The sequence below is a fragment of the Colobus angolensis genome, unplaced genomic scaffold (assembly GCF_000951035.1).
Source record: "Colobus angolensis palliatus isolate OR3802 unplaced genomic scaffold, Cang.pa_1.0 Scaffold2, whole genome shotgun sequence".
In the NCBI taxonomy this organism is placed as follows: Eukaryota; Metazoa; Chordata; class Mammalia; order Primates; family Cercopithecidae; genus Colobus; species Colobus angolensis.
Genome location: NW_012115154.1, coordinates 1,289,133 through 1,301,791, shown reverse-complemented (window position 1 = coordinate 1,301,791; position 12,659 = coordinate 1,289,133). Strand labels below are relative to the sequence as shown.

Below are 12,659 nucleotides of genomic sequence, written 5' to 3'. Positions count from 1 at the left end.
TATCTCAGACCACAGTGCAATCAAATTAAACTCAGGATTAAGAAATTCACTTAAAACTGCACAACTACATGGAAACTGAACAACCTGCTCCTGAATAACTACTGCGTAAATAACAAACTTAAGGCAGAAATACAGATATTCTTTGAAACCAATGAGAACAAAGATACAACATACCAGAATCTCTGAGACACATTTAAAGCAGTGTTTGGAGGGAAATTTATAGCACTAAATGCCCACAAGAGAAAGCAGGAAAGATCGAAAATGGACACTCTAACATCACAATTGACAGAACTAGAGCAGCAAGAGCAAGCAAATTCAAAAGCCAGCAGAAGACAAGAAACAACTAAGATCCGAGCAGAACTGAAGGAGATAAAGGCACAAAAAACCCTTCAAAACAATCAATGAATCCAGGAGCTGGTGTTTTGAAAAGATTAACAAAATAGATAGACCGCTAGCCAGGCTAATAAAGAAGAAAAGAGAGAAGAATCAAATATATGCAATAAAAAATCATAAAGGGGATATCTCCACTGATCCCACAGAAATACAAACTACCATCAGAGAATACTATAAACACCTCTACTCAAATAAACTAGAATATCTAGAAGAAATGGATCAATTCCTGGACACACACACTCTCCCAAGTCTAAACCAAAAAGAAGTTGAGTCCCTGAAGAGACTAATAACCAGTTCTGAATTTGAGGTAGTAATTAATAGCCTACCAACCAAAAAATGTCCAGGACCAGACGGATTCACAGCCAAATTCTACCAGAGGTACAAAGAGGAGCTGGTACCATTCCTTCTGAAACTATTCCAATCAATAGAAAAAGAGGCCTCATTATGAGGCCAGCATCATCCTGATACCAAAACCTGGCAGAGACACAACAAAAAAAGAAAATTTCAGGCCAATATCCCTGATGAACATCAGTGTGAAAATCCTCAATAAAATACTGGCAAACCAAATCCAGCAGCACATCAAAAACCTTATCCACCATGATCAAGTGGCCTTCATACCTGGGATACAAAGCTGGTTCAACATACACAAATCAATAAATGTAATCCATCACATAAACAGAACCAATGACAAAAACCACATGATTATCTCAATAGATGCAGAAAAGGCCTTCAATAAAATTAAACACCCCTTCATGTTAAAAACTCTCAAGAAACAAGGTACTGATGGAACATATCTCAAAATAATAAGAGCTATTTATGACAAACCCACAGCCAATATCCTACTGAATGGGCAAAAACTGGAAGCATTCCCTTTGAAAATCGGCACAAGACAAGGATGCCCTCTCTCACCACTCCTATTCAACATAGTGTTGGAAGTTCTGGCCAGGGCAATCAGGCAAGAGAAAGAAATAAAGGGTATTCAATTAGAGAAAGAGGAAGTCAAATTGTCTCTGTCTGCAGATGACATGACTGTATATTTACAAAACCCCACTGTCTCAGCCCAAGATCTCCTTAAGCTCATAAGCAACTTCAGCAAAGTCCCAGGATACAAAATCAATGTGCAAAAATCACAAGCATTTCTGTACACCAATAAGAGACAAACAGCGAGCCAAATCATGAGTGAACTCCCATTCACAATTGCTACAAAGAGAACAAAATACTTAGGAATACAACTTACAAAGGATGTGAAGGACCTCTTCAAGGAGAACTACAAACCACTGCTCAAGGAAATAAGAGAGGACACAAACAAACGGAAAAACATTCCATGCTCATGGATAGGAAGAATCAATATCATGAAAATGGTCATACTGCCCCAAGTCATTTACAGATTCAATGCCATCCCCATCAAGCTACCATTGACTTTCTTCACAGAATTGGAAAAAAAAATTACTTTAAATTTCATATGGAACCAAAAAAGAGCCTGCATAGCCAAGACAATCCTAAGCAAAAAGAACAAAGCTGGAGGCATCACACTACCTGACTTCAAACTATACTCCAAGGCTACAGTAACCAAAACAGCATGGTACTGATACCAAAACAAGATATATAGACCAATGGAACAACAGAAGGCTCAGAAATAACACCACATATCTACAACCATCTGATCTTTCACAAATCTGACAACAACAAGCTATGGGGAAAGGATTCCCTATTTAATAAATGGTGCTGGGAAAACTGACTAGCCATATATAGAAAACTGAAACTGGATGCCTTCCTTACACCTTATACAAAAATTAACAAGGTGGATTAAAGACTTAAACATAAGACCTAAAACCATAAAAACCCAAGAATAAAACTTGGGCAATACCATTCAGGACATAGGCATGGGTAAAGACTTCATGTCTAAAACATAACAATCAAAGGCAACAAAAGCCAAAATTGACAAATGGGATCTAATTAAACTAAAGAGCTTCTGCACAGCAAAAGAAACTTTCATCAGAGTGAACAGGCAACCTACAGAATGGGAGAAAATCTTTGCAATCTATCCATCTGACAAAGGGCTAATAACCAGAATCTACAAAGAACTTAAACAAATGTACAAGAAAAAAAAAAAAAACCACCCCATCAAAAAGTGGGTGAAGGATATGAGCAGACACTTCTCAAAAGAAGACATCTATGCAGCCAAAAGACCCATGAAAAAATGCTCATCGTCACTGGTCATCAGAGAAATGCAAATCAAAACCACAATGAGATATCAACTCGTGCCAGTTAGAATGGTGATCATTAAAAACTCAGGAAACAACAGATGCTGGAGCAGATCTGGAGAAATAGGAATGCTTTTACATTGTTGGTGGGAGTGTAAATTAGTTCAACCATTGTGAAAGTGTGGTGATTCCTCAAGGATCTGGAGCCAAAAATACCATTTGACCCTGCAATCCCATTACTGGGTATATACCCAAAGGATTATAAATCATTTCACCATAAAGACACATGCACATATATGTTTACTGCAGCACTATTCACAATAGCAAAGACTTGGAACCAACCCAAATGCTCATCAGTGATAGACTGGATAAAGAAAATGTGGCACACATACACCATGGAATACTATGCAGCCATAAAATAGGATGGGTTCAGGTCTTCTAACACAAGACACAGAAAACCAAACACCTCATGTTCTCACTCATAAGTGGGAATTGAACAATGAGAACATATGGACACGGGAGAGGAACATCACACACCAGGGCCTTTCGGGGTGAGGGGCTAGGGGAGGGACAGCATTAGAAGAAATACCTAATGTAGATGATGGGTTGATGAGTGCAGCAAACCACCATGGCACAGGTATACCTATGTAACAAAACTACACGTTCTGCACATGTACCCCAGAACATAAAGTATGATTTTAAAAAAATAGTCACCCACAACTCTACCTCAAAATAGGACTTGTGAAAAACGACTTGTTTAAAAGCAATCAGAATTCTCATTTAATTAATAATAACCTGAAAGTTCTCAGGAATCACCTCCAACCTTAATTATGGTACCCCAATGGGAGAGCCATACTACCCAGGGATTCACTACCGGAACTTCCTCTATAAAAGTGTCAATTCTAATGGATTACACCCTCAATCTTACTGTTTCACAAAATGAGAGAGGAGCTTTAAAAGCCTATGTTAAATTTCCTGCTGAAAACGGCTATTACTTTCTAGGCGGACTTGCAGAGCACTTCACAAATAGACTCTTAGGACTTACAGTTTATTATTAAGAATAAGATAAAATTCTTGCTTTTTATTATAGTATATTTCATCAGTCCCATAATTTTATATGTATTTAGTAACATTTTGTGCAGTTCTCTACATAATTTACATCTTCCTCATTTATACAATTCCCTTTAATAATGTGATCCAGATTAATAGAGTCCTAAAGACTAGACTGCAATGACTGAAAAAGATTTCGCTACATAATTTGAAGAAAGTCAGATTTTTACACTTGCTCCTAAAGATAATTTAAGTCACCAAATGGGCAGTGCAGAGTGTGGTAAGCAGAATTATGGTTGCCCAAAGACATCCATGTCCTAATCCCTAGAACCTGTGATTAGTCACATTGCAAAGGAGACTGCAGATGTGATTAAGGTTAAGGACTTGAGATGGGAAGATTAGCCAGAATTATCCAGGTGGAATCCATCTAATCACATGAGTCCTTAAAAAGAGGAAGGAAGCACAGAAGAGTGGGTCAGAGAGAGGCAACGTGAGAAGAATGTGACCCATCGTTGCTGGTTTTGAAGATGGAGGAAGTAGACCATGAACCAAGGAATATGGTGGCCTCTAGGAGCCAGAAAGGCAAGGAAACAGGTTTCCCCTAGAGCCTCCAAAAAGGAACACAGCCCTGCCAACACCTTGATTTTACTGCAATCAGATTTGTGTTAGACTTCTCACCTACAAAACTGTAAGATAATAAATGTATGTTGTTTAAGCCACTGAGTTTGCGTGAGCGGAAAATTAATACACAGAGGATACCTAGCTTGTTTTCAGCAAAACAAACTGGTTAGAAGAGCATAGTCAAACCTGGCTCTCAGCTGAAATCACAACTACTTGTCAACTGTGTAAACTTTTATCAAGTATTAACTTCCCAGTGCCTCAGTTTTCTCATCTGTAAAATGGGACTGACAATAAATTGTTATAAAATTGTTGTAAAGCACTTAAGACATGGCTTCACCATATACTAGGCACTAAACACATATTAACTTTTGCTATTACTGATTTAAATCAGTAATATTTTTACTTTTTTTGGTCATGCACAAAAAAAAAAAGAAAAGAAAGAACAAGATCAAGTCTTCAGAACAGCCAAGGAAATGAACCCATCTAAAAAGAAAGCTCTGGCCAGGCACAGTGGCTCATGACTGTAATCCAAACACTTTGGGAGGTCACGGTGGGCGATCACCTGAGGTCAGGAGTTTGAGACCAGCCTGGCTGACATAGTGAAACCCTGTCTCCACAGAAATTAGCAGGGCATGGTGATGCATGCCTGTAATCCCAGCTACTCAGGAGGCTGAGGCTGAGGCAGGAGAATCGCTTGAGCCCAGGAGGAGGAGGTTGCAGTGAGCCGAGATTGCACCACTGCACTCCAGCTTAGGCCACAAGAGTGAAACACCATCTCAAATAAATAAATAAATAAATAAATAAATAAAAGAAAGGTTTATACACATCTCTACAAGCAGTCCCCATAATGCTCCTAGCCCCAGTCAACTACCAAGCAGTTCTTCAAGAGTAATTCCTAATAACACCAAAGTCAGAGTGCCACCATGAACTCCACTAGGTGATGAACGCAAACTCCAGAAGCTGACAGATAAAGTGCCTATCAAAAAGTAAGGCCTATCATAGTAAAAATAACAGATGTAGCAAAATTAGCTTCTACTGAAATTTGCCATAATTGGCATATTTCAGCTTATTTTACATTTATACAATAACACTTATTTGCAAAGCCTGCCCTGTCATTTCTTCATAAATAATTAAATTTTTTATTTCACTTGGCCACTGACTTGGCAACATTTACATAAATTAATATAACCAGGCTAAGCAGTAATGATTCACATTATAAAAAAGCAAAGATGTAACAACTGGTAATTTCCATGAAAGGCAGAGATAAAATACAAATCAAAGGTACAAATACATTTTGTTTCATATTTCAACAGTCTACAACACCTCAGAGCAGTGTTAAAACTCAAAAGCAACATTACATCAGAAAGAGGGAGAAAACAAAACCTTTCTAGCTCCAAGAAGAGACTGGAGTACAAACTATTGTATTTATTGTATAATAAAACTAAATGTTTGCAATTTTTTAAAATTTGGCTACTAATTAAACAAAGGAAAATTTATTATCAAATTCTATACTTTCCTGTAGTTAAAGTAATAAACTTCAAGATTCCACGCCTAAATAACCCTAAAATAATTTTAAGTGGCATTTTAAAGGTAGCAAAATATGCTCCAACAATATATTAAGCTCTCAAGAGAAATATTTCCAATTAGTTATACAAAATGTACTGATTGAATCCAAATTGTTTTTCTATTTTTTTCTACCTTTTCATTATTTCAAGCTCTACAGAACTAATAAGAACTATAAGAACTAATTTTTATCTGAAAAGACAATGATAATAAACATTACAATTTTGTTAAAATGCAATGAAGATTTTGACTGCCACAAGAAGGCACCTGTGAGGCATCCCACAAAAGACATCCAGTCTTCTTCCCCAACCCAAAGTTATAATAGCAAAGAAACTCTCTGCAGAGGTCCAGAAGGTCTCCAAGCCCAGTTGAGCTGAACCCTCTGTAAAAGCAAGTCTAAGACAATCCACAAGATTCCTCTAAATCTTTACATTCAAAGTATACCCTCCTGCCCTCAACCCTAAACATAACCCCAAAATGGCTTTGTCTTGTTCAATAAGATATTGGGTATCTTCAAAGAAGAAAAAATAAGTTGGTGGGTATTTCCTCAAAGTGTGTTACAGGTATGACTATGTATGCACATGTGGATGCGTGCACATTTAGGAGTGGAGACGGCATAGGACAAAGGTCACATACTCAAAAGCTCCCAGGACCAGACATTGAATGTAATACATGAGATAACTGAGTAAAAGCTACTAGGAATAATAAATATTATAGCACAAAGGAAAGCATATGCTCTATCAAAAAGCATTCAACTTTAGAAAAACAGTGCTGGTCACCCAAGTGTGGTGGCTCACACCTGTAACGCCAGCACTTTGGGAGGCCAGGAGTTTGAGACCAGTCTGGCCAACATGGTGAAATCGTGTCTGTACTAAAAATACAAAAATTAGCTGGGCGTGGTGGCAGGCACGCCCTGCCACCTGTTATCCCAGCTTCTTGTGAGGCCGAGGCAGGAGAATCCCTTGAACCCAGGAGGTAGAGGTTGCAGAGAGCCAAAATTGTGCCACCGCACTCCAGCCTGGGCAACAGAGCGAGATGAAAGAAAGGGGAGGGGAGAGGAGGGGACGGAGGGAGGGAGATGAAAGAGAGGGAGGGAGGATTAAGGAAAGAGACAAGGACTTGGGTGTGGTGGTGCGCACCTGTAATCCCAGCTACTCAGGAGGCTGAGGCAGGAGAATCCCTTGAACCCAGGAGGTAGAGGTTGCAGAGAGCCAAAATTGTGCCACCGCACTCCAGCCTGGGCAACAGAGCGAGATGAAAGAAAGGGGAGGGGAGAGGAGGGGAGGGAGGGAGGGAGGAAGGAAGGAAGGAAGGAAGGAAGGAAGGAAGGAAGGAAGGAAGGAAGGAAGGAAGGAAGGAAGGAAGGGCTGGTCCAATAAAACACAGATGCAGTTGGATTCAGCAGGCAGGCCAGGTTCAGCTGCCACTTTTCAACCCTGATAATACAACAGACCAATGAATGACTGTACATCTTATTTGCTCTGAAGGTTGCAAAGGGCCCATCACAGGTTCCAACGCACTTACCTCAGGCCCACCCAGCCCAGCGCAACCTAGCTTAGCCCCCAAAAAGCTCCTCCAGGTCTTTGCCTAGGAACTGAGGCATACTAAAAAGCTTAGTGGCTGAAAAATTAAATACTTACCACTAGAGCTTCCAGCAGTAGAATACTGAGAGGTATCAAGGAATTTTCGAGGAGTAGGGAGGTTTGTAACATCAATCAGAGGAACAGAAGCATCTTTCACAAGGGAGCTGAAAGGGAAAAGAGCACTAGTTACCACTTTCTCCAAAACTACCTGAAGTCCTCCCACTACATGCCCCATCCTTACCACTTTTGTTTTTGTCATGAGTCCTCTTTACACTAGAACTTCAAACATCTGGATCTCCCCAGTATATTTTCAATAAAGAGGTAACTGTCACAGACAGGGGTATAAAAATGTATTGTAAGGGTTCTAAGTACTTAAATTTTTATTTTGTCATTTCATTCAAAGCTGTTTAAAAAATTAGCATAGTGTATTCTGGATCACTGGATAACCACCTTGTAATAACACCATGCCAGGCAATTTCACTATCCTCCTTTGTATCTGTATTAAATATTAATTTATCAACAAAGAAAGATCAAATGACAACATGCCATGATACTGAATAAAGGTTTAACTAGTGTTTACATATGTTTTTCAGGCAATGGTTTTTTACATATTCCAGAAGTTTACTACATTTAGTTTTCTTCAAAAGAGACTCATAAATTTCATGACGTTGATAATCACAATTAAAATGATTTAAGGATCTCAAACAGGTTAATTCAGTATTTGATTACCCATTTCACCTTTCCTAAGAAGGCCAAGCTCCTCATCTTAATAATTAACTTTAAATAAACTAATAAACTTTAAATAAACTAATAAATCAACTTCCTTCAAAATAAACACATTAATTTTAAATCACGAAAACTGTAAAAATCAAAATTTCAAATTAATTCCCATCTCAAAGTACCTGTTAAGTGCAAGAATGCAGGCAATGCTAAGCCAACTAAACTGTATGCCCTGCTCTCAAGAAACGGAATAGTCTCGCCACACTATCTACAACAGAAGAGCCCCTCGGAGCCAAATCCAAGGGTAGGGAAGTCAAAGCTGTAATTCTCACTTTTTAGTACTGAAATACATCATCAGTGGCACTGGCTACGGAGAGCAGGCAAAGGAAGAGCAGGGAAGAGACCAAGCCCATAGGAAAGATTTCTTCAAATGGAAGGAAGGAAGGATGTGTGCCATCGGGAACAACACCTGCCCCCACGACAGTGATATATCCCCATCTCCCCTCTACACTCCTTTTGGAACGAATGTGCTAGGTATGTGTGTATTTATAATCCAATAAAAAACAAACATGTTCTCTCAGAGAACTTTGAAAAATAAAGTTTGTTAGGTGATAATTCAGGTTCAAGTGATAATTTCGCACTGTGTTAAAGAGCGAAATTATCACTTAAGGTTTTATTCTTTTCATTGAGTGCAAATAATGTGGGAGCCACTATCCTAGGCCTTGAGGATTGCTATGACAGTCATTAACTTCTCCCTTTTCACTTATTACAAGGAACAAGGGAATCATTACTCAAACGATTCTTCAGCATCCATTATGTGCTTGGCACTGTGCTCAGTTCTGAGGATGTGAGTATGACTAAGATATGAACTAAACCAAACAGCATTATTTTCAAATGAGCTAAACCAAACAGCATATTTTCAATTGTTAAAATTACCCACAGGCTAATGTGAAAAGTGAAGCATGAGATATTAAAGTAACAGAAAGCATCTACCAGGAATTGCACTGGCATCCTCCCAACAACTCTTTTCCACCAATATAAACCTGTAAGTTCCCAGCCTAAACTATCTTAAGAAAATCCAACAGTCCTCAAATCCAATAACTTTTCATAATGGTTTATCTATTTATAAAATAGATAATCAATTTGTCCATTCTTTCATGTTTTATGACTTCTTTTGTCTTCTCATTTTTTTCCACTCAGTGACGTCATCCTCTTTCACCTGCATTTTACTCACAATTAGAAAACACTTTACAGGTTCCCCTAGGCCCTGGATACAGATGCCCAAAGACACAGAGAGCTCTTTCCACCATCTTTCCATGCCACCGTAATGGTGTGCATAAATGTCCTGTCTGCTGCTTTCAAGAGCATCGACAATGCCGAAAAGAGAGGCAAACACCTGGTTCTTACTAGACCTTGTTCCAAAGTCATTGTCTGGTGTCTTCATCAACTGTGATGACAAAGTATGGGTACATGGGCGAATTTGAAATCACTGATGATCCCAGAGCTGGAAAAATTGTTGTGAACCTCACAGTGTGACCAGGTTGTTATGAACAAGTGTGATCAGCCCCAGATTTGACGTCCAACTCAAAGATCTAGAAAAATCTAGAAAAATCACAGAATAATCTGCTCCCATACCACCAGTTTGGTTTCATTGTACTGATTTCGCTTACATCATGGACCATGAAGAAGCAACACAAAAACAAACAGGCGAGAAAATCCTGGGGTTCTTCATCTAGAGATGTAACACATATTTACAAATAAAATGCTTCAATGGACAAATGAATAAAGTAAAATAAATTTTTTTTTTTTTTTTTGAGACGGAGTCTGGCTCGGTCGCCCACGCTGGAGGGCAGTGGCCGGATCTCAGCTCACTGCAAGCTCCGCCTCCCGGGTTTACGCCATTCTCCTGCCTCAGCCTCCCGAGTAGCTGGGACTACAGGCGCCCGCCACCTCGCCCGGCTAGTTTTTGTATTTTTTTAGTAGAGACGTGGTTTCACCATGTTAGCCAGGATGGTCTCCATCTCCTGACCTCGTGATCCGCCCATCTCGGTCTCCCAAAGTGCTGAGGCAATAAAATTTTTTTTAATTATAAAAAAAGACACAGGTTTATGGTACTGCTACAGAGTAAAAAAACTTCAACTTTAAATGACAGGAATAATAGTCTAAATATTTAAATATTTCTATAACAAAGTGGAGGAATTATTTTCAAAGCATAAACAAAGGTATCAATCAGCGGAGAAATTCAGTTATATAGCTGGAATACTGTCTGCCACACCTGATGATGAAACAGTGCACACTGATCTTTTTCAGTGCACATGGATATTTTTACGTGTATTTATAATAGTACATACTTCTATGAACATAGATGTACATGCGAATCACTTTAGGTTAAATCCTACAATTATTTTCTCAGTTTTAACCTAAAAACATATTTCAGTTAAATTTAGGGTGATAAACGACTGGCCATTTCAACTCTGAAAAATATAACCTGCTGATTTTATTATCAGAGCCAGAAGGGCCCTCGAATTCCATCAATAAACTTTTAGAAAGTCAATTTACTGCAAAACTATTTTCATACACTCATCTCTCTCTCTAAAATGTTCCCTTAGGCTTCAATTTTCTCCTTTGTGAGCACTAACCCAAAGGCAAGTAACTCTGGAAATGACTTTAGTTTTGCTCCTGCTGTTTTATGAAAGGACTTAGTCTCAAAAGTTCCAGAGAAAGGGGCACACCCACTCACTTTGTGACTGTAGACATGAATGAAGCTCAGCAGAAGGTAGGCGCTATTGTAGAATATCGCATTAAATAGTACGGACCTCAGTTTGCATTTCACAACAGAGAAAAAGACCTCACCACATATCAGAGATAAAGCTGAGAAGGAATTAATTAATACCTTCAAAGGGTTTTTAATCTCTCAGAGAAAGCATTTTTTGAAAACAAAAAATAAAATAAAAATTAGACTGCTCTTTTGGAAATATTGATAGTATTTTTCATTTTAAATACATGATTACAATTTTTTATTTTAAATCCATTCAGAATCATTCATAACTGAGATCAAAAGACAGCTGATATACAGTAAATCCCTGCTAGTATAAAACAGTCCCCCCAAAATTACCAATTATACATGATGACCGAATGCATTTTGCCATTTAATAGCAACATGGTAGAGGACAAAAGTATACAACAAATTAAACCAAAAACAAGCAACAACAACCACTGCTACTGTAACCTCAAGAACTTCCTGGCCACTAACCAACCATCCAACTAGTAAAGATCTGCTTCTAAATGTTAGATTTCAAAATTTCACAACATGAAAACAGTTTTTTAAGAGGGGTTAGAAGTGCTGACAGCTTATTAAACATCTACTTTTTAATTATAACATATTTCTGTTCCTTCATTTCGCAATAAATGGGTTCAACTACGTACAAAATTTACAACTGCAACTCATTTGGCTGATTTTGTGAAACTAAAAAATGACAGAGATAAGTTGAACTTTAAGTTGTAAATCGAATTAACTGACATATTCAATTCTATAACCAGAACAGCTGGCACAGTACCTGTCAAAGAGCAAGTGCTCATAAAATTTTGTTAAATCAAACTGAGCTGAGAAATATCTGTCAAAGATAATGTGCCCTTAGTAAGAAGATTTAACTAAATAATGAAACAGGAATGGCTGGCATAGTAATTCTCAATAGTTCTAAGATCTGGTGGAACACTCAGAAAGAATAATGAATGATTTAGAGGGTATAAAAGTAAAAATGAGCCATTGTTTCAAATGACAGACCAAAGGTGAAGACATGGTAACAGAAAATAAAGTGAAGCTAAAAATTTAAAATCTAAGCAAAGAGGGGAAAAAAAAAAAAACAACAAAAACTGAACGATAGAAAGAAAACCAACATATGTGAACAGAAAAAAAAACTTTAAAAGACAAAATAGGGAACAAATACAATGGAGTCAAGAATGTTCTTTACATGCCCAGAGACAAATATGGACACCAAATTTTCTCTTCCATGAGCTACAGGATGTCCCAGGATGGCTGAGGAAGCAAGGTTAAACCAAGTATTAATCCAAGAGATCATGCAATAAATAAAAGAATTACTTTTAAACAACTTTTTAATTTTATCTGATTATAAAGGTGTAAATTCTTTCTAGAAAATATAAAACAAAAATAATCCATTCACATCATTTTGGTATATTGCCTTCCAAAACATTTTACAGAAAGGAGCATCAAGGCCAAGCACAGTGATATGCCTCTTACTTAGGAGGCTGAGGTGCAAGGATTGCTTGAAAAAAAATTTAAAAATGAGTCTCTGTCTCTCCATCCACCAATATCGCACACCACAAAAATGGCACACATGCTCCTTTTTCAACATTCTTTGATCATCCTGCATAGTTTTGAATTCTAGTTTTTCTCTTCAAGCATATAGCCTAAGCATTTTTCCATTTCATTTTTAAAAATCTTCAAAAGGGCCGGGCGCGGTGGCTCAAGCCTGTAATCCCAGCACTTTGGGAGGCCGAGACGGGC

General features: G+C 38.1%; 1 protein-coding gene across 2 annotated transcripts in view; it reads right to left on the bottom strand.

Annotated features, from left to right (window-relative positions):
- The window catches only part of EXOC4 (exocyst complex component 4), an 826,169-nt gene that overhangs the window by 745,876 nt on the left and 67,634 nt on the right, over nt 1-12,659 (bottom strand). For both annotated transcript variants that reach the window (XM_011941218.1, XM_011941219.1), the window contains exon 5: nt 7,472-7,578. In XM_011941218.1, the coding sequence (XP_011796608.1) occupies nt 7,472-7,578 (107 nt within the window). The remainder of the gene's footprint in view (nt 1-7,471; nt 7,579-12,659) is intronic.